At 52.7% G+C, this 16,071-nt stretch overlaps 1 protein-coding gene across 6 annotated transcripts in view; it reads left to right on the forward strand.

The window, feature by feature from the left end:
- The window catches only part of POU2F2 (POU class 2 homeobox 2), a 32,880-nt gene that overhangs the window by 5,242 nt on the left and 11,567 nt on the right, over positions 1-16,071 (forward strand). For 3 of the 6 annotated variants that reach the window (XM_040634051.1, XM_040634052.1, XM_040634054.1), the window contains exons 2-4: positions 2,022-2,170; positions 2,309-2,365; positions 5,460-5,576. In XM_040634051.1, the coding sequence (XP_040489985.1) occupies positions 2,022-2,170; positions 2,309-2,365; positions 5,460-5,576 (323 nt within the window). Of the gene's footprint in view, positions 1-2,021; positions 2,171-2,308; positions 2,366-5,393; positions 5,577-5,815; positions 6,095-16,071 lie in introns of all 6 variants that reach the window. The other 3 variants (XM_040634049.1, XM_040634050.1, XM_040634055.1) reach the window with 2 other exon arrangements.

Raw genomic sequence — 16,071 nt, forward strand, 5'->3', positions numbered from 1 at the left:
GGGAACCACATAACCACCAAATAGATGACGATACAGAACATTTCCAACCCCCTGCAGGCCTCCTCACGCTCATTCCCTGTCAGCAGCCCCCAGACGTTACCCATAATCTGACCTTGGCCATCTGATATCATCTTGCCTGTTTCTGAGCTTCCTGTAATTGGAATCCTACTGTCTGTCTGCTTTTGTGTCTGATGTCTTTCCCTTGGTGTCGTGCCTGCAAGAGTCAGTGGTGCGTGTGATGCTGGAGTTTGTTCCTTTTCTTGCTGTGGGGCGTTTCATTGTATGGACATACCACACTGTGTCCGTGCGCTGATAGGCCCTTGACTTGTTTCTAGTTTGGGGCCATTTGGAAGGGGCTGCTGTTTGCCCGTGGGCTCTCGGGGGCAGGATTCTCCTCTGTCTCAGGAGGATGCTCGGGAGCGGATGTGCTGGGTCCTAGGGAGGGGGCACCTCTTCAGTTTTCCTGAATTGTGCTTATATCGATTTATACTCCCACGAGCAGTGTGTGACCTGGCTTTTTAATCAGGAATTTTAAACCCGAGCGGCGTTTCATGTTGAGTAACCCTCAGTTGCAAAATTCCTGGACATTTTTTGTTTTTTTTTCCAGTTGCTGAGGACGTCCTAGCTCTCGTTAGCTGGCCTTCCTTAAATATCTTGGGTGCGGAACGTGCTCGAATTGGACAGCCCCTTTGATAGGGCATCGTGGTTTAGGCAGGGATGTGGAATGTGTTGTGGGGGAGACCTTCGGGTCAGAGTCAGGGTCACGAGTAAGGTCTAAGGCCAAACTGGGAGTCAAGGTCAGATGAAGGACTTGTGCCATCAGGATGGGAGTTGGGATTCAGGGTGGGTAAGGGGACTGAGAACGGGTAGGGCAGAAGCGTAGGTTTGTATGGGATCTAGGACCAGAAAGGGTTGGGTTTGAGTCAGCGTCAGTCAGGGTGAACTTGAGTAGGGGTGACAGCTGGAGATGAGGTGGGTGGAAGCCACAGCAGGGGTCCACTAGACCATAGCAGTCCTGATAGAAGCGGGAACTCTGGAGTCATGAAGACAGGTGTCCAATCGGGGCACCTCTGTCTAACTGTGCTCCTCCTCTGTAAAATGGGGGTAATATTAGCACCAACTGCTACTGTGAGCTCCGAATCATACTTAACACTGTGCTCAGCGTTGGTAAGTGCTCACCTTTCCATTCTCAGCATCAGAGTGTTGTGAGGGTAGAGCATTGCTTTGTGTCCCCAGGGCCAGCTTGCTGTTTGCCCCTTCCCCTCATGTCCTGGGTTTACGGGACGATAGCATGGGATTGCAGTTGTAGGCTGGGGCTCCTGGGTTGGATTTGGGTGTGCAGTCAGGATTCAAGGCTGAAGTCCCAGATGAGGCCCAGAAGTAAGTCCAAGGACCTGGTCGGGGCAGAGCCGGTTGGTGTTGGAGTCGGAGTTCCGAGTTCTGAGTGAGGCTGCCGGGCCTGTGTGCTGAATGTGAAAAGGGAGGCCAGGAGGCCAGGTGGGGGTCAGGTGTGGACAGGAACATTGTGGGCTGGGGGAGGGGCAGAGGGCGCCAAATCCCACGCAGAGATCAGAAGACTCACTCCTTTGGGGATGCTGCAGCCCTTCACACCCCCAGGCCCCACTCAGAGTGGAAAACATGTCTCACCCGAAACCTGGTGAGGCAGGACGGGCGCGCCTCAGGAGGAGGCCCAAGGCTGACTCGCTCCTGTGGAACATCACCCGCCTCCTCCTGGGCACCGAAGGCTTCTCACGACCACCGGCTACCTCCCACCCTGCCCCAGGGCCTCACGGGAGCTGGCCCTCCCCGTGCCACCTTCTGCAGGGCTGAAAAGGATCCCTTTCTTGTCCTGCCAGAGGAGGGCAGAGGCCCAGTAAGGAGGGCATGTCTCCTGGCAAGAGGCACTTGCAAGGTGGCAGGGGGCGTGGGGGATTTGGAGAGAGGCCAGGGTGGTGCTGGAGGAGGGCCCAAGAGCCCGCCTGGCTTCCCTCACCCCACTTACATCCCTCTTCTGTCCCCAGGAATAAGAATGTCTAAGCCCCTGGAGGCCGAGAAGCAAGGTCTGGACTCCCCGTCAGAGCACACAGGTGGGTGGGGATGGGAGCAGGGAGGGCAGGGGGCCTGTGGGGTGGGGGAGCTGCGGGGCTGTGGACCAGACACTAACCATCAGGTCAGGAGGGAGTAGATGAGCAGGAGAGGTGGGGAGGGGGAGAAGGGAGCAGAGGGGGCCCCTGTGGGGAAGGGGCAGGGTGTCAGAAGCTGCTTCACCTCACTCTTCCCATTTCCCACCCCAACTTTTTCTTCCCAGAACCCCCAGAATAAGACCTCCCCGTTCTCCGTGTCCCCAACTGGCCCCAGCACCAAGGTAAGCACTTATCAGAACAGCCAGGGCAGAGGAACAAGGAGGGTGTCCTGTGATGGGTTGGCATCTGGAAGAGGGTCCCGCATACCTTTTTGGGCCCAGGGCCTGAAGGGGGGGCACGGAGCCCCGATGTCTTGGTGACAAGGCTCCTCCCGCCCCTTCTCACACTCAGGCTCCCGCCCCAGGCCTGTGACTCACCCAGGCTCCTTCCCCTTCCCTGGGGGGTGGGGGTGGCCAGGGAAATCCCCCCCAGAGCCCCAGGGCGATGAACAACAGGAAGCTGAGGGCCCCACCCCCATCCCAACTTCCCTGACAGGGGCCTGCCCTACCCCCAGCCCCCCAAAACACACACTCAGGGGCCAGCCAATAAAGGGGTATATGGGATGGAGGGGGCAGACCTAGTAAGGATGACTGAGGTTGATGGGGAGGCTGGAAGTGGCCGGACAGAAGAAATCCCTAATCCATTCAGGGCCCTGCCTGCTTCTGGGCACTGCTGGGCTTCCTGAGGTTTCTGGGGCCCAGGCCTCCATGCTCTAGCCTGGTGGCTACAGAAGACTGACGGTAGCATGGAGGGCAGGGGCAGAGGGGTCCTTGGCAAGGGATGGGGTTGGGGGCCGGGAACTACTCTGTGACCTTGGGAAAATCACTGCCCGCCCCCACCACCACAGGGCTTCTCGGTTTCCTCGTCTCTAACATGGGGGGCTGTCGAATCCGACAGCCTCTGAGGTGTCCTGTTGCAGCTTAGTGGGTGGGTATCTTGTGCTGAGTGAGTTGGCCAGGGCCCCGGGGGAAGGGCTCTGGCCCTGGCTTCCTTCCCTCTGATCTCAGGAGCAGTTCTGGCCTTAGCCCTTGGAGCAGAGTGCACGTCCATCGCCCTGACCCTCTCCCTCCTCAGCTGCATCTTTGCAGCCTCTCCCAGCCCCACGGCAGCCTTGCTTCTCTGTGGGGAAACCAGGGGCCCTGGGAAAGAAGGGTTCTCGCTGCCCTTCCCCGTCCTGGACCCTGGTTCCTCGGGAAAGCCCGAGGCAGAGAGGGTGTTGACCTCTGACTCTGGGCCTCTATCCACACCTCGTCCTGTTTGCTGGCAGCCTCTGCTTTCCCCAACTGCAGTGATTCATGTGCTCCCATCACAATTTCAGACACATCCACACACGGCCGTGTACAATTACTTACATCACAATTGTGTTAATTGGCTTCATTTGTAAAAAAATTTTATTATGGAAACTGTGAAACAGATACCAAAGGAGAAAAAAAGGGTATCATGAAAATAAGCCCCCAGGTACCCATCAGTCAGCTTCAGCCATTTTCAGCTCATGAACTGGCTTGCTTTTTCAACAGCTCAAATACATGTTTTCTTAAATGGAAATTTCATGAATGGAAAACCAGAATCTCTTGCCATGGAAATAAATACAATGTGTTTTTTTTTTTTTTTTTTAACTAATCTCCACGCTCAACACGGGGCTCGATCTCACGACCCCGAGATCAAGCGTCGATGCTGTACCGACTGAGCCAGCCAGGCGCCCCAACACAATGATTATTAAAATGTACTCAGAGACTCTTGCCTGTTGACGGGTCTAAGCCTGAGGTCTTTCCTTCATTTGTTCAAAAGGGACATGAGCAGTGTTGGGGGTGAGGCATTAGAGCCATCCCAGCACCTAATGGAGGCTTTCTCAAGAGAACCAGAAAGAATGAAAGACATCTGAAAGAGAACTAGTATCCTCACCATGTTTTTTTTTTTTTCTGACTTTTCATTGAAATGTGACGCACGCAGAGATCCTCAGTGAATTTTCACAAACTGAACACCTGTGTTGCCCACACCAGATCTTCCAGACTTCCAGAGGCCCTCGATTCCCCACCAGGGGATGCTGCATCCCTGTACCCCTTAAACTTTCTGACATTTGTCTCCATACCCTGGGGCATGCTACTCACCCTCTGTGATTTGGCCTTTTCCAGGCCTCTGTTCATCTCACTCTGCATTCCAAATGCCACACCCCCCTGTAAGCTGCTCTGTCACCTTGCACAAGTTGCTTTCCCTCTCTGGACCCCCTTTTGCAAAATGGTGCTAGGACGTGGGGCTGAAGGATGATCCCATCCTTCATGAAGGGTGTGTCCCGCCCTGGGTCTAAGAGTGTGATTATGCAAGCCATGCCTTCCCCCAGCCCCACATGTCCTTTACCAGCCGACCTCTCAGGCAAGCCCACCGTAGTCTGGCCTTTCTGTCTAGGAGAGGAAGAAAGCCAGGACTGCTCTATGCTGGTCTGTCCTATGTGTTTGATGCAAGATGCCTCTCCACACAGAGATGAGGAGGGCTCAGTGAACTTCTGGGGTGGAGGCCGAAAGCTGGCGGCATCTGGGCCACATCTGGCCTACGTATGTGTTTGGCTGGTCCTGCCAGCCTTTTGGGTTTTTTTTTGTTGTTGTTGTTGTTTTTTAGGTTGTTTTTGGTTTTTGCTTTAGATTTTGAAATGAGTGGTTGGTGGGAGCACAGGAGTAGCTGGGCAAGCTTCCCCTCCAGAAGGGCCTCACATGCTGCCAGCCCACCCTATCCTCGTCTGCCCATGCCACCCATTTGCACTGTCTGCATCTTTCCATGCTCATTTGAATTCCAGATCCACGTTCCAAGGTGGTGTTTTTTTTTTTTTTTTAATTACCTAAGACCCATTCTTCCAAAGAAGTCTTACTCCATTAATGAGAGATGCACTCTGGCTAAAGCAGATGAGGGGTGGGGACCCGGAACTCTATTCTTTGATGCCCCAAGTCCCCTGCTGGCACATTTCCCATTTTACAGATGGGGAAACTGCACCCTCCCCTCCACCCAGAGGGGAAAACTGCTCTCCAAAGGTACCCCTCTCCCGTTTGGTGCACGGGGGAGTATGTAGCCCTACTGATTGATGAGGAACCTGAGGCCAGAGGGGTGGTCTAAAATCCCCGGCCGGCCAGCGCAGGGCCTTGCCTCTACACCCCAGCCCACTCCTCCTGTGCCGGCCCGAGGCTGCTGTTGCCACACATGTGCCCTCTCTTTGGTTCACAGGTGGGCATTCTCTCTGGCCTCCACTTAACATTCTGGGGTCCCGGACCCTGCCTCTCTCCCCCCCAGATCAAGGCTGAAGACCCCAGTGGCGACTCAGCCCCAGCAGCACCCCCGCCCCCCCAGCCGGCTCAGCCACATCTGCCCCAGGCCCAACTCATGTTGACGGGCAGCCAGCTAGCCGGGGTAAGTACTTGGGGAAGGACGGGGAACATGGGCCTCGACCAGCCACCTCCCATCTGTTACAGGACTTGTGGCAGGGGGTGTCCTGCCAGGGCTGCGGCCATGCTCTCACGCCTGCCTCCTGCCCTCCTCAGGCCTTCTGGAAGACTTGCCCCCTAACCTGCTTGGCTCCAGCACTAACCCCTCTCTGCCTTCTCTGCTCCTCCCCCCCCTCCTGTGGCCCTGCTGCCTGTGCCGCACAGCTCACGGCGCTGATGCCCGCTCAGCAGCAGCTCCTCCTGCAGCAAGCCCAGGCCCAGCTCCTGGCCGCCGCCGTGCAGCAATCCAGTGCCGCCGCCGCTGCCGCCGCCGCCTCCACCTCCTCCTCCTCTTCCTCCTCCTCCTCCTCCTCTGCCTCCTCCTCGACCTCGCAGCCCCCAGCCTCCTCTGGGGGGGGCGACCTGCCACCACCACAGCCTGCCAGCCAGCCCCCCGGGACCCCACAGCTCACCCTCTCCCAGCCCATCCAGCTCACGGCACAGGTAAGGGCAGCCCTAGGGGGCAGGCGCCCTCCAGCAGAGGGCCCGCAGGAGCCTGTTGTGCAGGGTGCTGACTCTTCTGACTGCTGGTCATGTACCAGGCAGCTCCCAGCAACCCCAGGCACCCTTGGGGGATGTTGCCACCCGTGTCTCGGTGGGATAAATCAAGGCTCAGAGGGAGGACATCTTCCATGTGATGGCGTGCCCGGCTAACCGTTTTCTGTGTATCTCACTGAGGGTTCCCAGACACTTGGGAGGTTGGCCCATTATCCTCAGTTTATGGCTGAGGAAACGAGGAATCACCTCCATGGAATGGTGCCCGCGTGGGCGCAGAAGGAAAGGCTGAAACTCTGAGCCAGCGCCCTATAATGTGTGCTCTGGCGTATCCAGTGAGAGATGCTTTTTCAGAAAAGGGGCCCGTGGCTGCTGGGCCAGGGAATGCTGCATCCGCTCTGACCATTCTGGAGACTTCTGGCATACACTGAATCATGAGTTAGTGGCTCTGTTCATTTCCTGGGGCTGCCGTGACAAAGCCCCACAAACTGGGTGGCTCCAGGGAGATTCTCTCTCTGCTTCTTCTAGGTTCTGGTAGTGCCGGAAATCCTTGGCATTCTTGTAGCTGGATTGCTCCAATCTCTGCCTCCTTGGCCGTAGGGCCATCTTCTCTCTGTGTGTGTCTGTCTCTGCGTTCACCTTTCCCCTTCTTATTATAAGGACACCAGTCTTTGGATTAGGGCTCACCCTAATCACCTCATTTAACTTGATTACATCTGCAAAGACCATGTTTCCAAATACGGTCGTATTTACAGGCACCAGGGCTTAGGACTTCCAACAAAATCTTTTTGGGAGACCCAATTCAACCCAAGATATTGGCCAAGAAATTTCCTGTAAGGATAGTCGGTGAAACAGAGTAGGTAGAACAGAGCCTCCCCTCCTGATGGGCTTGTTCTCTCCATCCACACTTGTCCCTGTCACCCATTGGTGCTATCTTTCTGGGTTCCGAAAGCGTTTGAAGCTGTGGCCTGTGTTCCAGGGCAGTGAAGGTCCTGAGAAGTCCTGCAGCAGGGAACCTTGTTTAACTTCCCTTAGTCTTGTGTTTCCCACAATGACTGCTCTTTGGATCGTTTTTCTTTCTCTCCATCCACTACCTTCCATGGAACCCGAGGGGCCGAAACTATCTACTGTCTACACAGAGAAGGTGTCCAGAGCCTACAAGGTTGTCCCTTGACAGAGTTCAGCTTCCAATGGGCCTGTTCCACTATCACTGGTGCTCCCACAGAGACTGTTCTTAACGCTGAGCTGGTGTCTGCGCCCTTTGAGCTTCCTGCCTCTGGGCCTGGTTCTGCAGAGACACACAGAGCAATCTGTGCCCTCTGCTCTGTGACGGCTCTTCCAGACTTAGCCCCGTGACACCTGGCTCACCACGATAACCGTAACTAGAGTCTGGCAGGTGCTGCCTTTGTAGAGGGCACTGTGCTAACGGTGACCTCCTTGCATCCACAAATCCTCATCTGGGGTGAGGTCACCCCATGAGCACAAGGGGCAGAGCAGCCTGGGTGCCAGGCCTGGGAGTCCAGGGCTTGAACCACATGAGCCGGGGCTGCTGCCTGTGGCCATCCTTCCCACCTTTCCCCTACCCCTCGCCACCAGAGATCCCAGCAGCAGGGGGGCTGCCTCTCAGCACATACAGCAAGTCCCAGTGCTCAGGGCTCCTCCCCTCCCCCAGGTCTCAAGTATCCATGCCCCTGCTCCTGTTCTGTCTACCTGGAAGTTGGCTCCCTCCCTTTACATGGACAGCTTCTCTTCAGCCTTTAAACCTCAGCTTGGGGGTCCACACTGCCGGGAAGTCTTCCAAGACTTCCCTCCCTCCAGCTGCTTTGATTTCCTGCCTCCTGCATTCTCCAGAGGCCTCCAGACCCTTTCCTTTGCTTCTGGCCCTAATCACCAGCTTGGGGTCCAAATATACCTGAGTACGTATCTGTGGAAGGGACACAGACTCCAGGGAGAGAGGAGGGACAAAGCAGCCTCATGCAGGCCAGCCAGGCCATCATCCCTTGGGAGCAACAGGCGGTCCTTCCTTGCATACATTCCTAGAACCACCTCCTCCAAGCTCCGTGCCACCTGCTGTCCTGCCCAGACTCTGATTCTCAAGGCCTCCTCCAACACCTTCCTCTGGCTCCTCCCTCCCCAGCTCCTATCTGCTTGGGCTGCCTTCTGCAACTGCGAGGCTGGGCCAAATTTGTTTTCTGGGAGTTCTGTCACCCTGTGACCTCATTTCCTTAACAGACAGATGTTTATCCCATACCACCAAGAGCTCCAGGCCCCGTGCCGACCAGCTGCGGTGGGTACCACAGTCCTTCTGCCTTAGCTGCCCACTGCAGCTCCAGCTGTCTCACCCCTGGGCTTGACCCCTCTTCCTCAGCTTGTGTCCCTCGCCCGCCCATTCTGCTTCCCATGCCCGCTCCTCTCTGTCCTGGGGTCATTTCACAGACATTTCCCGGCCTCCTGTGTGTCAGGCCCTGGCGGGAAGCTAAAGGCTTAGGAATGACTCAGACCCTTCCTTGCCCCCTAAGGGCTCCCAGTCTTCTAGGGAAACAGACATGCCAACGAGCCACTAAGAAATGTTTTACTTTAACAATACTAAGAAAGTAAAAAACACCCCTAGCCCTATCATTTTAAAATTACATAAAGTACTAAGGGAAAGTCCCCCATCTGTCCCTCGAAAGCCAGTTTCCAAACCAATGTCAGTTAAACCATTTGTCAGGAACCTTCCCTGCATTTTCCTAGCTCATACAGAGAAAGGGACGGTTATAACACACTTCTATAATTTGTGTGTCCAGCACTCAGCACGATGCTTTCCACCAAGGGGGCCACGTGGATGTTTACTGAATCAATGAGGGATGTTTTGCTGCAGCTTTTCAATCAAGGGTAGGGAAGACATCTCTCCGGGGGAGTAATTCAGAATGTCTGGGGTAGGGGTAGGCATTGATTGAAAATTTACATTAACTGTTAAAACATCATTTTGTATTTAGAGAGAGGAAAAAAAGCCCTATTTCCGTAATATGACCATGGCAAATAAAGCTTGACAAAATCTTTTAGGCTGGCAGGACCTAGTGAGTACAGGTGTTCCAGAGAAACCTATTGGATGTGGTGGGAGTGTGGGAGAAGACAGGTGACCTGTGTCTGAGGGAATCAGAGAAGGCTTCCTGGAGGAGGTGGAATCTGACCTGAGCTGGGACAAGTAGGAGTTTACCGGGTTTACGAAGTGGAGAACGCTGTTGCAGACTGGAGTGTAACATGAGAGAGTGCGGTGGGCTCTGGGAGTGGGGGGTCGGGGACCAGCAGTGGAAGGTAGCACAGGATGGGCTAGGAGGCGTGGTAGCTGGACCAAACCCCATACCAGGTGGCTGGAGAAAGGGGATATTTGGCTCAGATCACTGAAGAGGCCCAGCCTGGAACGCGGGTCCCAGTCCCAGGGGTCTGTCTCTTTTATCATTCAGAGGCAGGCAAAATGGGCGCTTGCCCGTTTTGACTTGCAGCCCCTGTGCCCAGGAAGATAAAACCCTCCCGCAGGCCAGGGTTGAGTTAGTGTCCTCAACCCCTGAGAAGGTAGGGTCAGCCCACCTGGACCATGTGATCTGAGAATGGGGGAGGGCAAGTCCCCAAGAGGAAGAGACGGATGTTGTTGCTTGAGGAAGGGGCAGTGGGTGCCAGGTCAGTGACACCTGGAGGTGTGTCGTCAGTTTACCCACAGGCCCTGGAGTCCAGAAGCCGGGCCGGGATGTACTAGTTACCCCACAATGGTGGGGTTGGGGTCTGCTGTTGCTTCTCTAGCCTGGCATGTTAACATGAGGTAGTAGCCTGGGACGTAATACAGAATGTGCAGATGGTGCTTTTGCTCCCTGTTGGGTGGGTCGTGGCTTTGTGGTGTTCTGCCCCAAATGCGGGGGCTTCCTGGGCTCTGTGTGGCAAGGCCACCTTTGGGGGAGGGACATAGAAGAGCCCCTGCTAGAGACAGGCCACCTCTGCCCACACCACCTGCCCCCCCCAAACTTTAGGGCGTCCTCTAGTGAAGTGACTAGAATAAAAGTTGTTTATTCATTCCTCCAGCACTTATTGAGCACCTTGTGTATGCCAGGTGCCCATTCATGGCCCCGAGGGGACGGCGGTGAATGAGGCAAAGGTGGGTTCCCTTGAGGATCTTATGTTCTAGTGGGGAGACAGACAGTAAACAAGTAAACAAACAAAACAAGACTGTGTTAGAGTGAGTGTCCTGAAGAAAATGAAACAGGTTGGTGTCTTAGAGGGAGGTGGTCAGGAAAAGTTTCACTGAGGAGGTGGCCTTTGAGAGCTGAGGCCTGAATGAATCAGTCATGAAGAAGCCAGGGACAGAATTGAGGAAAAGGGAGTCACAAGTGCAGGGGTCCTTTGGTGGAAAGCAGCTTGACATCAGGGCACGGAGGAAAGTGGTATGTCTGGAGCAGAGCAAGCGAGCGGGAGACAAGTAAGAGGTGAGGTGGAGGCAGTCCGGACCAGGTGGCACAGGGCCTTCTAGGCCAGATCAAGGGGTTTGGAATGTATACCAGGTATGATGGGAAGCTTTTGGGGGTTGTCAAACAGGCAAGTGGCATGAGCCAACAGACCCTTTACAAAGCTCCCTCCAGCTGCCATGGGGAGAATGGACTGTGGAAGACCCGAGTAGAAGTGAGGGGTCCAGTGGGACATCTTGGCAGGCATCCAGGTGGGAGGTGAGGGTGATGGTGGGGGTCTGGGGTGCTATTTTATATGGATAGGCTAGATCAAGGATGATTCCTAGAATTTTGGCTTCAGCAACTGGAGGGTGGTGAGGTGATTTCCTGAGTTGGGGAAGACAGGAGGGCACAGGGTGTTCTGGAGGGCAGGAGTAGGGAACCAGGAGTTTCCCTTGGGGCATGGGAGGGGATAAAGAATCTATTCACCATCCAAGTGGAGACATCAAATAGGCAGACAGACATTTGAGGCTAGAGCTCAGCGGAGAGGCTGGGTGGGGACTGGAAGTTACGAGTTGTCAGGCAGAGGATGGGGCTCCCGCCCTGGAGAGCTTATGGTCAAAGGCGGCGACAGGAGGGGGGTATAGGGGCAGCAGATGCTTGTGCTGGGGAAGTATGTTGTGATTTCCCAAACACCTTGCAGATACTAATATTACTCAGGCCTAGTACTATCAAGTAAAGAGTCAGACATTCTTATCCCCATTTTGTAGATGAGAACACTGAGGCTCTGAGAGAGCTATGACTCAGTAGTAATGACTACCACTTATGCAGGACCACTCAAGTGAACAGAGACCAGGCTAACCATGCTATGTGTGTTGCTGCATTTAATTCCTATAATGGCCCCAGGAGATAAGAATTATTGGGGTGTCACCCAAGGAAATGGAGGCATAAACAGGGTAAGGGATACCTGTGGTTCCCCACTGTGTGAGGGACAGTCGGGTGTCTGGCCATCTCCAGGACACTGTGCACTGCCACCCTATACAGTTAAGGAGGCTGAGTCCCGGAAGAGAGCTGACTTCCAATGAGTCACACAGCAAGAAGCAAGCAACAGGGCCCAGGCTCAGACCCCCGAGGTTCCCAGCTGGCAGGGACCCTGGCACTCCTCCGACCGCCCTCCCACCCAGTGTGGGAGCTCCCTCTGCACAGTTCTGGACAAGTCGGGGTACTGTTTCTCCCAGGTGGCTCCTGGGACAGGTGCTCTCAGCCTTCCCAGGCAGCCCCTCCACCACGGGGTGGGCTGACATGTCTCAGAGGGTCAGGAAGCTAGTCCTCATTCTTTTTTTTTTTTTTTAATGATTTTATTTATTTATTTAACAGAGAGAGAGGTGCGAGAGAGGGAACACAAGCAGGTGGAGTGGGAGAGGGAGAAGCAGGCTTCCCGCTGAGCAGGGAGCCCGATGCGGGGCTCGATCCCAGAATCCTGGGATCATGACCTGAGCCGAAGGCAGACACTTAACGACTGAGCCACCCAGGCACCCCACAGTCCTCATTCTGAACACAACTGATGACAATGTAGTTTACATGGTCCCCCAGACACCCCCCTTCCTGTTCTCCCCGCTCAGGACTTAATTCTAAACTGTCCATGTCTTGGAATGGGGTATCGAGGACTGGTCATAGCTTGCCATATCAGGGAAGGCTGGTGAGTGTCACGCAGACACCACCCCAGTCTGGGTGGCTGCTGGAGCATGTGTGGGGGCCTGCAGTTGTGGGGGTGGGGAATCTGCCCTGTGCGCTGGAGTGAGGCGCTGCACCTGGGCCCAAGCGGCCACAGCAGGGGCCAGGCCTCCTCTAGTTCCTTTTCAAGGCTTTTTTCCACCCCCCCACCCCCCGCAACCCCAGGTGGAGCCAAGCCCGGATGGGAAAGTGGACAATTATACTCCGTTCACCCGTGTGTCACATAAATCGAGCATCAGTCTTTCTACCCAACTGTGGCCAAGATCCCAGTTGCTGCAAAGTACAGCCTGAAACACCACCAATCAGACCTAGCTTTGACTCATTCATTCATTGGAAATTCATCGATCGCGTGCTGGGTGGCCTGCTGGGTGCCCACACTGGGGCCAGGGTGATCAGAATACAGTGATGCACGAGAACCGGTCTCTTCCCTTCTCAGCTTTAGTGGGGTGTGCTAAACCCTCTGCTCATTTTTCTCACAGGTTAGGGACAGAGCAGATGATCCGCTAAATATCCTGGCCAGGGGCTTGTCCCCAGTGTCTCCACTTCCTCTAACTCCTCCACCATCTTGACTTGGTCCTAATGCGCCCCCAAGTGGCTTCAGATTGCGCGCTGCCTGTAGGTTATGGAGAAATGGGGCCTCCTACTGGTTAGCCGCAGTCCTGAGCCAGCACAGCACCCAAAATCTGTCATTCTGCAGTTTCTTTAGTCGGCAAACATTTTGTGAACATCCACCATGCCCCCACACCTTTTTGCAGGGGGGATACAGTGAGGAATAAGGAAGACAAGTCTGTGCCCTCCCAGAGCTGGCACCTACCCATAGCTGAAAATTGCTATGAAGAAAGAAAAAGAGTATAATGTAATAGAGATTGAGGAGAGGAAGACTCCTCACCAGAGCAGGAAGCCAGGGGAGGCCTCTCTCAGGAGGGAGCATTTTATAGAAACTTGCATGATGAAGTGGGGCCAGTCATGTGCAGATCAAGAAGAGGGAGGGCAACAGCATGTGCAAAGGGCCTGAGGTGGGGACCTTTTTTTCTGCCTTCAGTAACAGGAAGGAGACCGGTGTGATTGGCTCCAAGTTACAGAGTGAGAGTCCTGGTTGATGAGGAAGGCCAGGTCACCCAGGGCCATGGCAAAGAGTTGAATTGTCTTACAAATGTGATGAAAACCAGTGGAGACTTTATGGTTAGATTAACATTTCTGAACAGGAATCCCCTGGAGGGGTCTGTGGATAGAATTCAGGGAAGTCCATGAACTTGGATGGGAAAAAATTATGTCTCAACTTTTACTATCCTTTAACTGAAAATGTTCCGTTTCCTTCTATTATGAATAAAGGCAACAGACTACCATACCATTAGCGGGACTCTGTCACCAGTGGAATCACAGATATTTCTATACACAGAGACCTCAAAATATTGTTTTTACTCATCGTTGCTTTGAAATTGCAGTACTCACCAGACATATTGCTTGATCTTATTATTTAATGGGCTAACAAAGAAACCCATAGATTATTATCACAATTCAAGATGTTAGATGAATTTTTTTCATATATAGTTGATTTCATATGAAATCGTATGCATTTTAATTTACACATTTTTTAACTCTGAGAAGGGGGCAGTCGGTTTTGTCAGACACCAGGTAATGCAGAGCACAGAAGAAATTTAGAAATGTTTTTTCTGGGCTTGCAGATGTGTTGGGTGGGGGAGAGGAAAGGATGGAGAGAATTGGGACTGACCACTAAGTTTCTGGTCTGAGTGACAGTGAGTGGGGGTGTAACGGTTGGGTTTTTCATTTGGACTTCTTACCACGAAACCCCCTGATAATTGGGATGCATTTCCCCCCACTCTTTCTTCTCCCTGCTGATTCAGAAAGAAATCTGCAGACACCTCTCTTTTAGGCTTCTGGGGAGAAAGGGGGGTTTTCACTGAGAGTCACACTAGGGAGAGACAGTAGTTAACAAATATTTTAATCAGCAAGCTAGTCAGAAAAACATTGGTGATAAGTCTTTATTTCTGGCTTTATTCTTTGATTCAGGTCAGTGGGCATTTAATGGGGGCTGACGAGACTGTGTTGAGGGTTAGGGATACAAGAGTAAGACCCGGCCTCTGCATTCTAGAGTTACGGTGTTGCAGAGCAAAAACTGTACATAAGCGAATGAATGCATTGCATTGTGAGAAATGCATTGTAGAGCACTCAGGGTGGGTTCAGTTTTGTGGGGCCTGATGTTTATACAACGTGCAGGTCCTTTTGGAGAAAAGGAAGACAAAATTATAAGACCAAAATTAGGTATGGGGACTTGGAAGGGTCCGTTGTAAAGGGGGGAGGGCCTGGATTCCAGGCTTCACTCATATCGTGGCCAGGCCTCACTTGGAAGGGACGCCACCATGTGAGTGACCAGGTGGAGAGGCTCCGAAGACAAGGCAGAATGGACACAGTTTCAAAGCACAGAGTGTCGGGACTTCAAACCCCTTAAGCTGTATTCTTAGATGATGAGCAGCTCGAGTGAAGAAGCGAGAGGTCAGGAGCATCTGGGTACTCCGTCTACTTTCTGAGGCACAGAGAGAAAGCAGAGGCCTTTGCAGTGGACAGGAAATAGCCTTGAACAGTCGAAACACGAATGGTTGGGAAAACAGGGATGTTGGGCAGAAGTGACCGTTCAGTTGGGTAGGTGGGAGTAGGCTAGGTAAATGTTCAAAGCTCAAGAGGTAGGGAAGCATTTACAGTGTTGTCAGTTTCTGGTATAGTTTTCCAGGTATAGTCTATGCATACCCAGGAACTGCGTAGATATACTTTAAAAAATCCACACACACACACGAACAGTAGCACGTCATGCCCAATGCTCTGTCTCTGGAGCTCTCCACTCAACAGGATATCTTGGAGACTGTTCCATATCAGGACATGAAGAGTGTCCTCATTCTTTCTGATGAATGTATAGGGTTCCGTCATAAAGATCCACCCTAATTCATTTACCTGTTCCCCACTGCTATGCGTTCAGCTTGTTTCCACTCTTGCTAAACACTGCATGCTGCTGGGAATATCCTTCTAGAGAGATCATTTTGCACAAGTGTGAATGTATCTCTAAGATAAATTCCTAGAAGTGAAATGGCAACAGGTATATGCCTTTGTAATTCTTTTTTCTTTATTTTGTTTTATTTTATTTTATTTAAATTCAATTAACATATAATGTATTATTGGTTTCAGAGGTACAGGTCAGTGACTCATCAGTCTTATATAATATCCAGTGCTCATTACATCACATGCCCTCCTTAATGTCCATCACCCAGTTACCCCATCCCCCCCACACCTCTCCCCTCCAGCAACCCTCAGTTTGTTTCATATGATTAAGAGTCTTTTATGGTTTGTATCCCTCTCAGATTTCATCTTTTATTGTTTCCTCTCTTCCCCTATGCTCCTCTGTTTTGTTTCTTAAATTCCACATATGAGTGAGATCATATGATAATTGTCTTTCTCTGATTGACTTATATCGCTTAGCATAATACCCTCTAGTTCCATCCACGTCATTGCAAATGGCAAGATTTCATTTTTTTTAATTTTACTTTTCACGGAAGATCAAAGAATGCTAACTATACACACACACACACACACACACACACACACACACCACATCTTCTTTATCCATTCATCTCTTGATGGACATGTGGGCTCCTTCCATAGTTTGGCTATTGTGGACATCGGTGCTATAAACATTGTGGTGCCCCTTCGGATCAACTATGTTTGTATCTTTGGAGTAAATATGCAGCAGTGCAATTGCTGGGTCAT

Source organism: Ursus maritimus, unplaced genomic scaffold (assembly GCF_017311325.1).
Source record: "Ursus maritimus isolate PB19 unplaced genomic scaffold, ASM1731132v1 scaffold_19, whole genome shotgun sequence".
Lineage (NCBI taxonomy): Eukaryota > Metazoa > Chordata > Mammalia > Carnivora > Ursidae > Ursus > Ursus maritimus.